The sequence below is a fragment of the Aptenodytes forsteri genome, unplaced genomic scaffold (assembly GCF_000699145.1).
Source record: "Aptenodytes forsteri isolate BGI_AS27 unplaced genomic scaffold, ASM69914v1 Scaffold14, whole genome shotgun sequence".
NCBI lineage: Eukaryota > Metazoa > Chordata > Aves > Sphenisciformes > Spheniscidae > Aptenodytes > Aptenodytes forsteri.
This window is the reverse complement of record NW_008794457.1, coordinates 1,902,983-1,920,136: the sequence shown is the minus strand read 5'-3', so window position 1 is coordinate 1,920,136 and position 17,154 is coordinate 1,902,983. Positions and strand designations below refer to the sequence as shown.

At 48.8% G+C, this 17,154-nt stretch overlaps 1 protein-coding gene across 1 annotated transcript in view; it reads right to left on the bottom strand.

The window, feature by feature from the left end:
* LOC103908410 (hydrocephalus-inducing protein homolog) overlaps window positions 1–17,154 on the bottom strand; it is a 78,063-nt gene that overhangs the window by 13,246 nt on the left and 47,663 nt on the right. The window contains exons 9-14 of the mRNA XM_009290790.1: window positions 14,962–15,061; window positions 10,333–10,451; window positions 8,821–9,044; window positions 4,362–4,429; window positions 2,242–2,477; window positions 1,302–1,402 (exon numbers count right to left, since the gene is read on the bottom strand). Coding sequence (XP_009289065.1) covers window positions 1,302–1,402; window positions 2,242–2,477; window positions 4,362–4,429; window positions 8,821–9,044; window positions 10,333–10,451; window positions 14,962–15,061 — 848 coding nt within the window. The remainder of the gene's footprint in view (window positions 1–1,301; window positions 1,403–2,241; window positions 2,478–4,361; window positions 4,430–8,820; window positions 9,045–10,332; window positions 10,452–14,961; window positions 15,062–17,154) is intronic.

The following is a 17,154-nucleotide window of genomic DNA, read 5'->3' as shown; positions in this document are numbered from 1 at the left end:
GAGATGACCAAAAGGGAATTAGAGATACCGAGGGAATGTAGAATTTGTTTACTCCTCGGATAGCGTGAAATGGAGCATAACACATTTGTCACTGTCAAACAGACATTTATTATCCCTACAGCAATACATCGCCTTTAACTTCTTTTTATTCACTTTTATTCAACAACCTCTTGTAAAGGAGGGGCAAACTCTGAGTCTCAGCATTGCAGAGGCTTGCCAGTGTGGCCAAGTGCCCAGGCAGAGCACCGTGCCCCGTCTCAGAGCTGTCTGATGGGCACCTTTGCCCCAGGAGGCTTGCAAGGACCCTCCCAATGGCCCCAGCAAGGCGTGAGCTCTGGGGGAGCCTTCCCACCGAAGACCAGTGCTCACCAAGACTCAGGGAACACAAGACTCCAGTGCCTCAGTAAAAATGACTCCCTCCTCTCCCATACCGCTGTTGCCCTGCCTGAAGACTCAGCCACTTGTCCCAGCGATGGAGGGCACAAGCCACCACCCGCCGTACGCAGTGAGTGGTCACCCTTGCCCCATTTCTGTAGCTACCTTGGTCCTTCACCCCCACGGGTCCATACGCCGTCTGTTCCCATTTGCACGTATTTTCTTATTTTACAAGACTGCAGCCCAGGCACTGACTGGACGACTCTGCCTGGGAGAGGGAAACTGCATCCCTCTTGTAATTAAACTGACACTCACTGCAGCACAACAGGATTGAACCCGGCTGCAGCAAGAACAACTTTTGGCTCAAGTCTTGAAAACGTTAATGTTCAAAAGAACCAGAGGAAAGCAGAGAAACCTGAGCTCACCTTCCACATCAAGGACTATTTTTCCCTTCATAAGATCTTGCCTTCATTTTTCCCTCACCAGTCCCGCCATAAGCCCCTTCCCCATTTGCACGTGCCTTCATTAACTGAACCAGACACCAGCTTTCAGCAGGCTGCTCGCTGCGTCCCAATGAATGTTGCATTTTGGTCGCAACCCAGCGCAAGTCCACCACTTGCAGGAAGAAGGAGAGGCGGCCCTTTGGAAATCTGTTACACCTCAAGAACCAAAAACCAGGCCAATAATGAATATAATTACTGTTCCCTTCAGAAAAAGGCTCAGGGCCATGCCTGTCCGTTGAGCACAGGTGCTTCTCAACACGGGCTGCTTTCAAAGCACTGCTGTTCTCATATCTAGCTGGGCAGAAATAGCTCATTAAGCAACGCTTCTCGTTTGGAGCTGGAGCCAGCAAACTGCGTGCAAGGCAGCGTGCTGGTGGTGGATGCACGAGGAGAGACGATGAGCTGCAAGGAAAGCGCCGATACCTGGCTGTGAGAAGCAATGCCAACACCTCCTTGCCAACACCATCCACGTCCACCACCAGTGCCAGCTCGTATCTCTTCACAGTGTTGGAACACAGGGTAACCTGGCGAAAGAGAAGAGCATCAAATACTTCATCACTCCCAAAAAACAATCGTCCATGTGTGGTGTCCTCTGGTTCTCGTTCCACAGTAAGGAAAGGGAGGATTTTGCCCTAATTCTTCTGCTGGTCCACGTGTAGAGCACAGTCTCTGGGAGTAATAAAAGTCTTCTGACAATATCTTCTTTGTTAAATACACCGTGCAGTTATCAGGGCATATGTAAGCTAAATTAAAGCACTATTAGACTAATGCTCTACTCACCACTGTATTAAAATTAAGGGACCAGTTCTTAATCTCAACTACAATAGCATAAATCCAGAGGAAACCTGTTGACTTGAACAGAATGAGTTCAGCTTTACAGTGGGAAGCTGAGGACAAAACGTGGCCCAGCAGATGCTGTGCAGGTCACGGCTGCCAGAGCTTTTTCAGTCGCCACTGGAGATCACTGCAGTGAATGCAGCTCCTTCTGCTCAACAGGAGAGAAGAAATAAGACCGGGAAGAAAAACGAACTGCTTTATACAATGACACCTCTCTTTTTCACAGCCACCTTCTCTCCTCAGCCTTCCTCTGCCCACTTTAAATCACAGAAATCACTCTAAGCAGCTCTCAAATACACGTGAATGGCTTCTGTACTCGACTATACAGTACAAGACCTTCAGCTTATGATTTTGGAAACAAAACGGTGCTCCTCCAAAAATGTGCCGGAGTAACCCAGCCAACAAAAGCCTAACACTAATGCATATATCTTACTCGCGTTATGCTAGCAGCGCTAAAGCCCTCTCATACATCAGTGAAGCTTCAGCTCCACCTGCTGAAGCACGTATGGCCGGAATCTTCCCATACCTGGATATCCAGGAGTCCCTGGGAGCGGATGGTCCCTCTGCAGGGCCTTATGGTAAATTCGGTTGGCTTGACGTGACCTTGGGCTCCCCTCCTCCAGGATGGGCGAGTGTTGTCTGACATCTGAACAAAACTGGTAGCGCTGGGCTCTCCCGAGCCGTCTCCAGGAATGCGAAGGTTGAAAGTCATGGGCACCAAGGAGGTGTTAGTGAGGCAACACGACAAGGTGCGAGGAAAGCCTAGGAAAATGACACAAATAGGAATTTATGCACCAATTATCCCGTGATTCCTGGTGTGAATATCCTGTTGTGATAAAACTGTGCTTGGAGTTTAGCTCTTTTCAATCTGAATTACAGCTAATTGAGAAGCTAAGCAAGGAATTAATCATCACTTAAGTTCCCTTTTACGCTGACCACAGAGATTGCTTCCTTGGCAATGCCCACTCTTAGCGATGCCGAACACCAGAAGTTTTTCTCTCTAACTCTGCAGCTCTCTCACATGCCCCCAAAACCAGCACCAATTTCTTCTCACTTACGAGTGTGCATCCAGACAGACCATTCATTCTGAAAATTCAATCCATGAAATTCCCTGTTAACTCCGTGAACAATCCCACAGTTTTCAATATATGTAAGTAGTGTATTGTCATCAAGGAGAAGCTACAGTAAAGAAAGGATGGATGAAATTGGGAACTATAGCATGATGCAAAGCACTCTAATGCAGTTTCTCTAGGCAGGATCCTTAAGGTATCTCCTGTTTTGGGGCAACCAGACTGAGCGCGTAACAATCTGCAGCCCGCTTCAGAGGAGGCAAGCCTGCTGCTTGCTTAGAAATTAGCAGGAACCGTGTCTCACCTTACCTAACAAATGGGGACATCACATCCACGCTGCACGCTGGCTTTGATTACTGCCCGCAAAGGTTTACATCACTTTAGCTTTGATACCAGCTTTCATTATGCACCAGTGATACAACCACACCTGGGGGGGACGTTCTCCAGAGACAGGACACCAGCCCACAACCTGCTCTGGAGCGGACATCTGGCTTGGCTGGCCAGCTCTGTGAGGAGGAGACATCTCCCATAGCCTGCTTACCAAGCGGTATTTGAATACAGATGGGGAGGAAAACCAACTGCAGACACAGCAGGTAATTTCTCCATCACCAGTGACCGCTGCCCACCTCCAGCAGTTACTCCAGCAGGGAGGCAGGAGGTACACAAAAAGGACAAACACAGACTTCACAATCCCAAATGAGACCGAAGTCGCCAGACGCAGACAACAGTCAGCAGCACAGTTAAAAAGCAAAAATACAATAGCTGCCTTTCAGCTGAAAAGGCCTTATTAATGAAATCAGATGAAGTAGGATGAACCCTCTGTTACATAACTGTATTTCTGCCTGGCGTATTTCTTGTTGTTTTATTTATTCAAAAGGAAACAAAGAAGTGGCAGAGTGGTGATGTGGGGACAGGAGGAAGCGGCTCAGGAAAGGTAATGAGTTTTCTTAAAAAGTCCATGAACAGCATGAAAACAGAGAGGCATCCTGGGCGCAGAATGATAATGGCCCTTCAATCAATCCACAATTGATTTCACATTTAAACTTTAAATCATCTCAGTAAAAAGCCTTTTGTGAGACTGAGATGGAGAACCAGAATCTGCATTTCAATGGAGACGCTCTGGATGCTCAGTCACCGGCTCTGTCAGCAGAGCTGGGCTTTCGGCGGGGAAGGTGAAGGAGCCCATGTCTCTGAGGACATCAGTGCCTGATGCAGAGCCATTGCTTGGGCATATTACCTGGTAGGTGATAACGAGGTGCCCTCACAGCACTAATTAACATCTCACACGAAAGGTCAAGTGGGTAAATGGTGTCCCTGCCTTGCAACAGGAACATTTACCCAGAGCAGCTACAGGCTAGTACGTGGCTTAAACTCCCTTCTGCAGTCCCATCCCCTGGGCCCTTCGGGGACAAGGACTTTCACAGTCATTCTGCTGCCAAGGATAAGCAGCCCTGGTTTTAACACCCTGAAGGCTGCTATGGAGGAACACAAGTGACAGATGCTCTTATGTTAAAGCGCTCCATTTTGGTAACGCACAGACCTCTCAACCTGTGGTCCAAGCCCAGGGCACACTCACCAAAGGAGACATCACCGAACCGGAGGGAAGGTACGTTGAAATGAAAAGTCGGTCCAATGACACAGCCCCTGTGAGGACAAAAACAGGCAGAGGAGACATTGGCTTGGTTAGAGAAGTGCAAAGCATTCAGCTTTCGTTACCGCTCGGATGGATAAAAGCTGGTCGCAGAACCACAGTGGGTTTCAAATCAACCCATCACCCTGGTGCTCAGCACGGCATCCACGTGGACAGGAGGCAGCCAAAGCAAAGTGGTCAGCAGCTGATAGCTGCTGATGTGGCTTAGGGCACCAAGTCAAGGCAGGGGGCCAAGGGTATGCCCCCAAGTTGCTGCTGGCCCGATGAAGGACCCTGAACAAGTGATGGCTCCGTGCCTCAGTTTCCCCATCTGTAATGTGACGGACACAGAGGTGTCCACCCAAAAGTGGACTCACTGTAACTAGCCTTCCCAGCTGCAGGTTCCCTGCTTTGGTATTTCTTAGCTGGAACTGGTGTTTCCACGGAGTATATGAACATCTTTTCCTCAGAAGATCTTGATCCACGCAACCATTAGGCACACAGGATTTCGAGGCATGAATCCAGGGAGGGCCCAGACACCCATTGACCGCAACAAGAGCGGCAACAGTTCTACAGTGGACAGTCAAATCTTGGAGAAAAGTATCAGCTTGTCACCAGTGCACCAGCCGACGCATGCAAGAGCAACACACGTCTTAAACAACCAAACCTGAGTGTCCTGAACCCACCACACCTCCTCGTCCGTCCTTAAATTCAGCAGCCAGGCTCCAAACTCCAAAACTCACCAACATCCACTGAAATCAGCACTTGGAGCTGCACAACGTTCATTCATTTATTTCACAGTTGATGCCAATCAATGCCAACTCTGCCTCTTAGTTAAATCAGGGACCACAGTGAATGGTGCCTTCTGGTTTTATTCACAGGACTGCCACTGGTCTGTGCTGCACATGAACAGACCCCAGCATCCCGCAGGAGGGACCTGCGTTCATCTGCGGTGTCCAGTTTCCAGCATCCCTTTCTAAACACCAAAAAAGCAAGCATTCAGGACCTCGTAAGGTTGGTTACCAAGTAAAGAATAATTGCCTATGGTTTGGGCATCTTCTGATTGCGTAGTCAAAAAGCACTCAGAAAAAACTGACCTTCAGGAGTTTCAATCCAACGTTAATTCTCGATTCTTGGAGCTGAATCAGTTCCTGAGAATAAGTCAGGTAGCAAATCCCTGCTGCTGCTGAAGGTCCCTCTCCAAGGACCTCACATAATCAGGCCTAACCTCCCAAGCCCCAGGAGCTTACTTGGGATGGAGCAAAGGGAGCAGACATGCTTTCCGTCACAGCACTTGCCAGGAGACGATGGAAAACTACCTCCAAACCAACCACAACTGGGGAACGCACTGGGCAACGGCCAAGGATGAGCCTTGCCAGGCAAGGGAGGAAATGACTGCCATTTCTGCTGAGTGCACCGTACCCGTGCTCAAGTAAGTTAAACCTGAATGACGGCTCAGAAGGCTCAGGCAAGGAGCCAACCCAGAGCTCTGTGCACCACAGCTGATAACAGTACAGCTTACAAGAAAATGGGGGAAAAAGCAGTGCTTTTGGCAACAACCGTGTTTTACAGTAGCATTAAATAATGCACTTGTGAAGGGAGATCAGGGCCCTTGCAGAGCGAGAAGGATAACGCAAGGTGGGAGAGGAACAACTTGAACGCTCATCCCTGTTTCTTCCTTTGCAGCCCAGTGTCCCACCAGCCAGCTCGCCTCCATTCAAACGAACTGGGAGTTTATCTCCATGGAGGACTAAATCCAGTGCACAAAACCTCCCGAAGAGGGAGGCTCAGCTTGACCTGGTGGGTGGACATCTCAAAGGCATTTGAAAACAAACAGCTTGAGTTGTGGGGCTGGAGAATGAGAGATAAGGGCTGGGTAGGGATCCTTGAAAAAAGGCAAGGCAGAAATCAAGGAGGCAGATGCCATCTCAGGGAGGAGCGGACTGCAAAGGGAATTACTGCTGAGGGACAGCTGTATGGGAGCAGGTGGGGATGCTGGGGTACCATCAGATGGACTGCATAGGAGCCACCATCCAGGAAGGAGGAGTCCAAGGATGGGGAAGAAATAAATAAAAAAGGACCAGCAGTCCTCTTTCACTGAGATATAAGGTCTGCACTGAGCCCAGGGTGGTGCTGGCAGAACAGGGCAGAGAGCGGCCACAGAGGAGGGGAGGACATGCTGGGCACTGGGAGCCAGGGCATCAGTGGGGAAAAAAGGACCACTTCATCTGGTTGTGGGAAAGCCAAAAGACAACTATCCCGCTGACAGCTGTCTCCTTCCCCAGGAGCAAGGCCACTGTGGGGCAGAGGCAGTGGGCGCTACCCAAGCAATACCGTTTTCTACCTGTGATAAGCACATCTTTACAAGCAAAACCTGCCCTTGCTCAAGGAGAAAGCTGCTTATGCAATAACATCCCGTGACCAATTTGGGGGAGGGACAGAGAAGAATAAGTTATTTGATTGTGAAATGTTCCCTCTTGATTTCCAAAAAAAGCAGCGCTTTCCCTCCAAACACAAAGCCGACACAATTGTTTCTCTACTGAGGTCAACAGACCTACTCACCACTCTTCTCTTGCAAAGTAATAACCTTGTTGTTCTTTTTTATCCGTTTCCCTTACCTTATTGGTAAAATCGACTGCAGATTCCTTTCATTTCTTTACTACCTTGATCTAGTGCCTCCCAACAGCAGCAGCCCAGGAGGCTGGCTGCCGAGGAAGAACAGCCAGCCCCAAAGCTCCAGAGCACCCAGCATCAGCTTTCCTGCCTACACCACGTTATCCCACCAGCCCACGGTTAAGACTAGCTGGGACGAGTTGGCATGCTGCTGTGGTCCTGAGAAGTGAGTTTTGCCTCTCCTATCATCAAGCTTTTTTGTTTCTCCGCCCTTCTCCCCTTCGCTCGATGAGGATTATCTTTTGCAATGGCACCAGCCCATGGGATAATGCCAAAGTCCTTGTGACAGTACTTGCTGCAGAGCTCCCCATCTCCCACCTCAGCACTTTTCTGGCTTGCAGAGAGGAGGTACCGTAGCACTCGCTGCACAAGAGCCGGGAAGACAGCTTGTCCCAACGCATTAGCATGAGAGATGATGTTGAGGCTTCTGCTACCCATTTTGTGTGGTTTATTAACAGAGGATTTTAAAAACACTGCTTCTGGCTGCAGAATCACCCAGGCTGGCCCATCTCCAAAGCCCTGTTGGCCTTGCTGTGTGTTCAGGTGGGACGTCCCAGACCACCTACTGCCCAAAGCTGATACCACCACACTGTCTGCCATGGCCCAAGGGGCAATGAGCTACCTGTAGGAAGGAGTCACTCCAGCTCCTGGGTACCCGGGCTGGGCAGCAGGCATCTCCACACCTTTTCTGTACAGCCACCAGTCAAACTTTTTTCCGACATGGGTAGTCACTTAAAGCTCAGGTCCTCACACAGAGATGTCAAAGGGTCACAAAAGGAACCTGCTGCTGCCAAATTCTGTGCAGACAGCGTCCTGGAAAGTCACAGAGCCACCCTGGCTCAACCATGAAGGCAAAGCTGCTTCCCAGAGGAACCCAAGACTTTGAAAGTTAAACTGGGTATTGAGAGCATAGGAGGCATAGTCATAGGTGGCCAGCAGGTCGACAGGGGTGATTCTGCCCCTCTACTCTGCTCTGGTGAGACCCCACCTGGAGCACTGCGTCCAGCTCTGGAGTCCTCAGTACAGGAAAGACACGGACCTGTTGGAGCGGGTCCAGAGGAGGGTCATGAAAATGATCAGGGGGATGGAACACCTCTGCTATGAAGAAAGGCTGAGAGAGTTGGGGTTGGTCAGCCTGGAGAAGAGAAGGCTCCGGGGAGACCTTATTGCAGCCTGTCAGTACTTGAAGGGGGCCTATAAAAAAGATGGGGACAGCCTTTTTAGCAGGGCCTGTAGTGGTAGGGCAAGGGGCAATGGTTTTAAACTAAGAGAGGGTAGATTTAGACTAGATATAAGGAAGAAATTTTTTACGCTGAGGGTGGTGAAGCACTGGCCCAGGTTGCCCAGAGAGGTGGTGGATGCCCCATCCCTGGAAAAATTCCAGGTCAGGTTGGACGGGGCTCTGAGCAACCTGATCTAGTTGGAGATGTCCCTGCCCACGGCAGGGGGGTTGGACTAGATGGCCTTTAGAGGTCCCTTCCAACCCAAACTATTCCATGATTCTATGATTTCTTCTCGCAGACAATTACACTTCATTTGCTGCTGCAATTGCAAAGTTCAAACTGGAGTCAAGGTTAAAAAGCCTTGACTTGGGGATGCTAGGATCAGAGCCAAGACTAAAGCCTTAGACAAGACCTTTTTTCTCTGCTCCGTCATAAAGCGAGGTAGGTGGGAGATGATTACCCAGAGATAGCTACAGATGTACCCACCAAGCTCCTACAACCCTCCTCACCTGACAGTCAAGGTCACAGGCTCAGGGGATCCATTCACACTGAACCTGAATTCTTCCGTGAACTGCCCCAGGATGGTGGAACTGAAGGAGATCTGGATGACTTGGAGCCCGTCCGGCAAGATGATGCCCTCCCGGGGGAGAAAGGTGAAGCAGGAGCCCAGAGCTGTAACTGGAGGGACCAAGCTGAAGAGAGCATCGATGGCTCCTTTGTTAAACAGGATCACCTGCAGCAGCAAGACAGCGAAATGGAAATACATAAGGAATCTTCCTTTCTTACAGAAGGCCGATTTGTTTTCTGATTAAACAATTAACATCTGTAAAGTTTCTGATTGCTGCAGGGTGAAATCCTGCCATTTCCATGGACTTCCCTATCTGCTTTGGATGCCTTTTCCCTAATTTTTGTCCTCGCAAAACCTGTCAGAAAAACCTGAGACAGAAGCATAGATGCGTCCCTTATTTTTTTAATTTTGCAGCTGCTGTTGAAAACATTCATGTATTCAAATTCCACAATGGTAACTTGAAAACTACTCTCTCCTCTCACGTGTTTTACACCTTAGTTACAAATTGCACTTAGGGATCCTATGCTGAGCTGAGGTTTACCTCCAGTCTAGCTGCTTAGGACAGCATTAACAGCATCATCTACTTATTCACATTTTCTCAAGTAATGAAAATAAGAAATTGATATAGAGAGAATCAATAAAGTATCAGCATTAAAAATGCAGAGAGAGCACAATATTTTGGTAAGAAAACACCTTAAGGTGTCCTTCACTGCCACAATCAAGCTTTTGAAAGTGTCTTGCATGATGTATTGCCTCATTTTCTACCTCTTTCGCTTGCTCTATCTTATTTTTTTGCAGAAGACTTGACACCATTTGGGGGGAGGCAAATACATAGAGAAAGTTCCTTTGCTTCATTTCAAGAAACGCTTTGCTCTTTATAGAGCCAGGGATGCGCCAAATCTGAAGGTGTGGCGAGAGACTGGTCGGCAAGGGGAAGCACTCCCAATTTCTTTGCCAGGGACAGCTCTGGGCCAGGAGGCTGGACGGCTTTCCTCCGACTCCCAGGAACCGCTAGGATGCACTTAACTGAAAACTGTTTGCAATGGACTTGAGTTCAAACACAGTAAATTTGTTCCAGCTGCTTTTTAACACCCAGAGTACAAAGCTGCATTGCGTCTAGGGCTGAAACAAAAGCCTCTGAATACTTATCTTTTTGACCCATTGTTGCTTTCATGTGTCAAGGGGTTTGGTTTTTTGCATGAAGCCTCCCAGCTGATCTCAAGGGGAGGTTGCCAAAAAGCAGGGATGAGGGCTTCACAAACAACATATACACCTTTCAGACCCCATCAAAAGTATCAAGGTTCTGTGAAACCCCCCCAGATTTGACTATGTCAAATACTCCCTGCTCACAACTTCCTGAGTTGCCAGAAATCCCACAGGTCCACGAGGCTCACTGCTGCCCCGGGAGCCATCAGGATCCACCCCAACCCCTGAGAACTCCCCTACTGCTCACCTCATAGCTGTGGGCTGATCCAACAAAAACCTTCCCGATGTCCAGCTGGTCAAAGCTGAAGCAGAGCCGGGGCCCTACGCCTTCCCCTTTGACGCGCAGGGGCAGCCTCGTTTCTCGGCCTGGAGAGAGATTTCCATTTCAGTACAGTAATTCCCTCTGTTGCCTTGGATTTTCCAGGCTGCCTCAATGCTAGTCCCTGACTCTGGGCTGGATGCGACCAGCTCTAGATGCTCCAGGAGAAGATATGGGACCCTTCTCTTCCCTCAGGAGACATGCCCTTGGGCTGGTTTCTAATTTTTAACCAACCCCTTGGGCTGGTTTATAATTCAGCAATCAGTTTGCACCCTTAAAGAGCGCTGCTGAGTTTAAAACACGACCTCTGAATTTCTTCCCATGCACTTAGATGAGCTTTGAAATCCATTCAGTGAAGGCACAAAGCTCACAAAAGAGAGCTGAAGATAAAAATCCGCTGTCTGTACCGATGCAATCGGAGACGACAGCACAGGAGCCGAGAGGTACGAGCCCAAGGGAGGCGAAGCTCCCTGCTAACGGCGATAGGCACATCCGAGTGCTGCCTAGGGCAGGCAGAGCACCTCAGCCGCCGCCTGCGCCTAACATACAGCTCCGTACCTGGGTGCTCCAGGGCTCACCTCCTGCAGCAGCGCCTAAGTAACACAGGGCTTTATGATCTCCAGAGAGAAGTACTCGCCTATTCCCGCCATGACACCAAGAGCTCAGCTTTGTAAAGACACCTTACCTGAAGCACGCCGAGCAGTTATGGAAAGCCAGCCTCCTCACTACTATCAGATAAGCCATAAATACACTGCTAATACACACATCCCTTGCTGCAAAGGTAATCGAGACCGCAAGGCTTATAGCTAAACTCTAAGATGCTAATTTTCTTCCGTAAGTCTGCTAAGATGACATAGTGCAGGATCTTTCAGTCTGAAGGCTGTTCTGAACCACTGGAGCAGCCCAAAGTGCCTGAATCCTAGCTTGAATTTCAGCTTGGGTCTCCCTGCCCTCCCATTCTACTCCGCATGGAAAGCGAGTAGCACAAGGAGGAAAAGAGAGCCCCAGAAGTTGTATATAACCTTCACTGTAGCTTTTGTGCAAAAATATTCCTCTTTCCTTCAAGCTGCTTTTGTGCAACGCTCACTATTTATTAAAGATTAGGGATCGAAGGTTGCTTTTAAAAAATAGTCTTCCGCATAGTTATTCCAGAATGTCCAAAATGACTTTTTATTGCAAAGAGCAGCCCAGGTGTGACAACACAGTGACTAGATCACAACTTGAAAACACTCTCCTGGAACAGCCTTTTCGATGATTACTGACTTTTTGATCTTGCAGCCATGGGATGAGGATGTTTGATAATGTCCAAAGCCAGAAAGGAAAAGCTAGGGAGCTTTTGTTGAATTCAACATTTTTCAAGTGGATCCAGCCAAAGCCCAGCTGATAGCAGAGATGAGAGTTATGTTTCACAGCTCACACGTTAATTGGAGGGCTGTGTATTTCTATTTCACAGATATTATAAAAGAGGCAGTATTGGGTGCTCACTGTCAAAAGATTTCTCCATCTTGCATCACATGTGGCTTCATTTTCATTAAAAACTCTAGGCCTAAGCCATCAAAGCTCTTAGGAAATGGCAAAGACTTCTAAGTGACAAGCTTTTGTCCATGATCATGCTGAGACACGTCCCATGGCCACTGTGATCGAAAAAAATCAGTGGCAGTTCTTCCCTTCCTCATCCTCTCCTGAAGGTCCATGGAAACCATCCTTTCTCCTACCCCTACCTTGAACTTGAAACTTTAGGAAATCCCAGAAGTTTTGCTCTTCCTCCTTCCCGGTGAACCTCAGAGTGGGTTCTTCCCAAAGGAGAAGGAGCAGACTAAACTACAGGCAGCATTCAGGAGAGCTGAGAGGGAAAATAAAACCCCAAAACCAAAAGAGTATGTCCTCCTCTTTGTTGGAGCTGGGGCTTTCAGGAGCATCCAGCCTTTGCCCAAGGCCTGGGTACAGCTGGGCTGTGGCCCTGTGATGCTCCCACCATAACGCGTCCTGGAACACACAGACCAAGGGCATGGAGGGGCTACAGCCTCCTTTGTCCTCAATCCCAAATCCACACCTGGTACTGTAGAGCGAGAATTTGGATCTCGGTAGAAACAATACCTTGGCCTGTCACCCAGGGTGTACAATTTGGCATTGCTGCCTTGTTTTCAAACAAACAGGGGTGTAGGTGGCCCAACAGCACAGGACTTTGACGCCAAAGTCCTTAACTCCTGCTGCTTTCTGACACTCGGTTTCTTGTTCACAGAATGTCCCCGTGTTTTGTGACTGGTTTTGAACGTGATTCTCACCTGACCACGTCAATAAACAGTTTTACATGATGCAGGACAGTTCTGTCACAAGGTAAGGGAGCGATCATCATTTGGGATTTTGCTTCTCCCTGCAAGAGTGGCTTAGAAAGGGGTTTTGCAAGGTGTAACCCCATACAGTTCTGTGTGCGGACAAACCTAAAAATGAATTTTAGGTGTCTGAGGCCCCACCGTGTGCTCCCTTCCAGCACTCAAGAGCCAGGGCTTTATTTGCATGAATAACTAAGAAAGCTCATTTTGAGCCTAAATATTTGCCAAGAGCAAATTTCAAACCACTTCTTAACTGCCAGCTTTGCAAGTCGCCCAGTGCTGATGAGTTCTGTAAATCACCTGATCCAGAAGCATCTGCTAAGCACCTGCAAAAAAAAAAGTGGAGGCCAGCAAAGGCCCTTTCCAGTGGGGCATGAGATCCAGCTGCACAATTCACAGTGCTGCACTGGGGCAAAGCTTCCAAATATTCCCAGCAAGGAGCAGACACCATCTGCAAACCATCCTCCAAAGGGGTTTGTGACTGGCATGCCAATGCACGAGGAAGGCAGTCACGCTTCTCGGAGGAATCAAGAAGTAAAATTAATTGACTCCCTAGTTAAAGATCATTGTTTTCTTCTTTAAACTCTTTTCGCACCCAGGGACCTTGACTCTGGGACAGTTTCCACCCTGACAATACAGTGGATCAGCTCTGTTTTGTAAAGGATTGGGAGTAGGCGCATAATTTAAATTATCTCCTTGAGGTCCTCTTCCAAGGAGCCAGTGGAAGAGTTAAGTTCTCCCGAAGGCCCATCATGGTCTTTTGAGTGCAGGCTCCTCTTTCTAAACACAGATCATTTGCCCAGCTCTGTTTCCTAAAGCTCCCAGACTGGCTCAAGGGTTGCATGCAAGTAGTTTTCCTATCTCTCTGCAATGAAAAAGCTCTCCTGGCACAACCCCTGGAGGTCCCCGCAGCAAAGTGATGGACACCCCAATCACCAGAGCAAGAGTCCCAGAGCCAGGAGCACGGCACTGAGCAAGGAATCCCTTGGGAGCAACTTTTCAAATCATTCCTTTCCTTCCGCAGCTCTAACAACTACAGCTGGTGGGCAGGAAGACAGTTTGTTAACACAAGCCCTGTGTAATTACCGTAGGTGGCATTTGCCAAGTAAACCCTGTGCAATTACTGTATAAATAAAAAGCTGTTTCATGACATTTGTATCTGTCAGCTTGGAGCAGTAAGGAAAGCAACAAAGCAGCTGGGTTAGTGATTTCAGCACCCTCCAGAACAGGAGCCTGGCTGCTGGAGGACCACAGGTCTTGCACCTCTTCCTCTTAGATGGGGAAAACCATAACGTTCCCTGGATGGAAATCTGACAGCTGTCTCCCACTGTTGGAAGACACCTTAAGCAGCACCATGCAGAGACACGGAGGAAGGACAAGGTAACCCGAACCACGCAGCTTGCTGCAAGCACTCCCTGCCCCGTGCTAGCACAGCAAAGCCATCACCTCTGTAAGGGCAAAGATGGTATATAACTTGGGTGGCTCAACGATAACCGCTCCCAGAAAAAGACTTGACAGCACTTCTGTAAGACAGGGTGAGCATAAAGCTTGTCTAGCAGACTGCTCCGAGTCTGATTTCCAGGGAGGGTGTTCACCCTGCTGAGTACAGCAAGCCCTCTGCAACGCTACCTGTATGCACCATAGACTAGGAGCCCCAGGGTGACAATTCCCACGCAGGGAGAAAAGCATGTGTTGGCCAGAGGCGGTCCTTTCGCAGACACCCCGTGCTCAGGAGGGCTCAGCCACCTAAGGTCTGGCAGCGTCTGGGTAGTGGGAGGTGATCCAGGGTCTGGGAGCACGTTTGGAACTCTGCTCGTACCACCTCGGGAATCTGATGATGCAACCATGTAATAAAGACTCACCTTGGAGGTAAACGGTCTACAGGGACTTAGTGCTCGTCCACTAAAGCTGTTCTGCTGTGTGGCTCTTTGGCCTTCACAGACACCTCCCAGCAGAGCAAATACTGGCAAACCCATGACACGAAAGCTTATCCCTTCACTGCCTTGGTTGTTCTGGGATCAGTGATCCAAGGTTGTAGCCAGGCATCCTGAGGGCTGGCCTTGGACAGGAGACCGCCTTGAAACCACAGGGACAGCGGGCATGTGCCAGTACCGCCCTGCTGACCACTGACCCTTCCTAGCAATTACACGAGAAGCGAGTGGGCTGGTTCTGTTCGTGCCTCACCTTCACCGTGGGTAAGAGAAGCAGGAGAAAGGAGCTGTACCTGAGATGTCGCAGTAGACCGTTTGTTGATAGACTCTGGCTTCTCGGGGTTTAAAGATCACATTAATTTCAGCCGAAGAATTTGGCCAGACATCTCCCTCCTAAAACAGAAGCAGGCAGCAAACCATTTATCTTCAAACATTACATTCCTTGTTTTCAACCACAGCCCTGTAGCCTATATTTAGAGCATCAATGAAGAGCAAGGAGCAAGTAACACTCATCAACAAAATTTATAAGAGTTTGGAAGCAGCTGCAAAAAACCCTTACCTTTACTGGCACCTGGTAGAGGCATTTCGTTAAATTAGGACTATAACGAAGCAACCAAACTGGCTCCCACTCCAGCGAATCAAGCAGGATTTCTTCAGAGGCACCAGCCAGTCTAAGGAAAAGGTACCTCTCTTCTGCAAACCTTCCTGTATATCCCGGTATCACTATGGCTACATGAACACTTCTGCTCAGATCAGAAGAGATTTAGAAAATCAAATGGATTTTTGCATTCTTAGTTACAAAGGTGCTGCCTCTTATACCCTTCACCTGTACGTGTATTTAAGTATATAACGTACTCCAGCGAGTCGGAGCACTCGGCACCTAGCGGAACAAGCCCTCCTGCCTGGGGATCGATGAAGAACAGACCCTTATAGATGGCTGCTTCTGCCCCGTGCCGTGAGCAGTCAGCCAGCACGTAGGTTACAAAAGATCTGAGAATGAAACTGAGAATTGGATGTGTCTTGTTTACCTCTGCAAGGTGCATACACTCCTGTTTCCCTGAACACAGGCTCAAACAAGAAGAGATGCGATTTGCTTACAGCTTCATACCTCTTTCAACCAAAAATCAAGTAAAATAGCTCTTCTCCTTGTCATGCTCAGAGATTTAAGTCTGGGCCATGCTACCAGTGCTTCTGCAACTGTCTGCTGCTTCCTTGGGGTCTTCTCTCCCAAAGAGTCCTGGCACTGGCGCTCAGTCCCAGGGAGGCCTATCGCTCATTTTTGGAGGCATCCCTGGTTTGTAAAGGCTCTCACTCACTTCTTGCAACTGGTTTAAACAAAGGCACCACTTACATCCCCTCAACCCCTACCATTACAAATGTCTCTTCGTGCATTTGTTGACAGAAATATATGCACATCTGACAACTGTAATAATAGTCTACAAGGAACGAAAAATTTAGCTTATAGAAGGAGAAGAAAAGAACAGAGTTATTCTTCTATCAACAAAGTGAGGCTTTGATTCTGCTTGCTGCTGGATATCCTCAGTACTTTGTCCAGAAGAGTCTTGAACTGACTGGAGCCTCCGGCACTCCTGCAGCATAAATATTAAATAACTATAATGCTTCCCATCGACTCAGCACTTATAGCTCAAAGGACAGTCCCCGCAAAAATTAAAGAGCTGTGACATGGTGAGTTATTGGGCTGCAGCTGCAAATAATTCTCTAATGCACAGTCTGCTCAGAGTCAACAGAACAGAGGGAAGAACAGGCGGAGAAAATTGTTTTGAACACCAACAAACCATCATCACCACAATAATAAGAAAAGGGAAGTCTGAAAAGCATAAAGTCACTTGGATTCCTCTCAAAACCTAGAGCAAACACATTTGCCAGATCAAATGTACTTCGTGTTTCTAGCTAGCAAGCACCTGGATGAAGATGAAGCGTTATTATATGACAACATACTTGCTTGAGGAAGCAAAGTGGGGACATCAGCCTGCAACCCACAGTCAGCGTGCTAGATACCAGAGCCTTTGGGTCCCGTAGGGATGCTGCACGGGCTGAGCATCTACAGGGTTATCTCGGATTTGCAGGAATAAAAGCATTCGGGGTGCTCCGAACAACAGCAGCTCTGCTATGATGGTTCTGGAGTTACATCCAGTTGGCGGCCGGTCACGAGCGGTGTTCCCCAGGGCTCAAGTTTTGGGGCCGGTCTTGTTTAATAACTTTATCGATGACCTGGATGAGGGGATTGAGTGCACCCTCAGTCAGTTGGCAGATGACACCAAGTTGGGCGGGAGTGTTGATCTGCTCGAGGGTAGGAAGGCTCCGCAGAGGGACCTGGACAGGCTGGATCGATGGGCCCAGGCCAACTGTATGAGGTTCAACAAAGCCAAGTGCCGGGTCCTGCACTTCGGCCACAACAACCCCATGCAGCGCTACAGGCTTGGGGAAGAGGGGCTGGAAAGCTGCCCAGCAGAGAAGGACCGGGG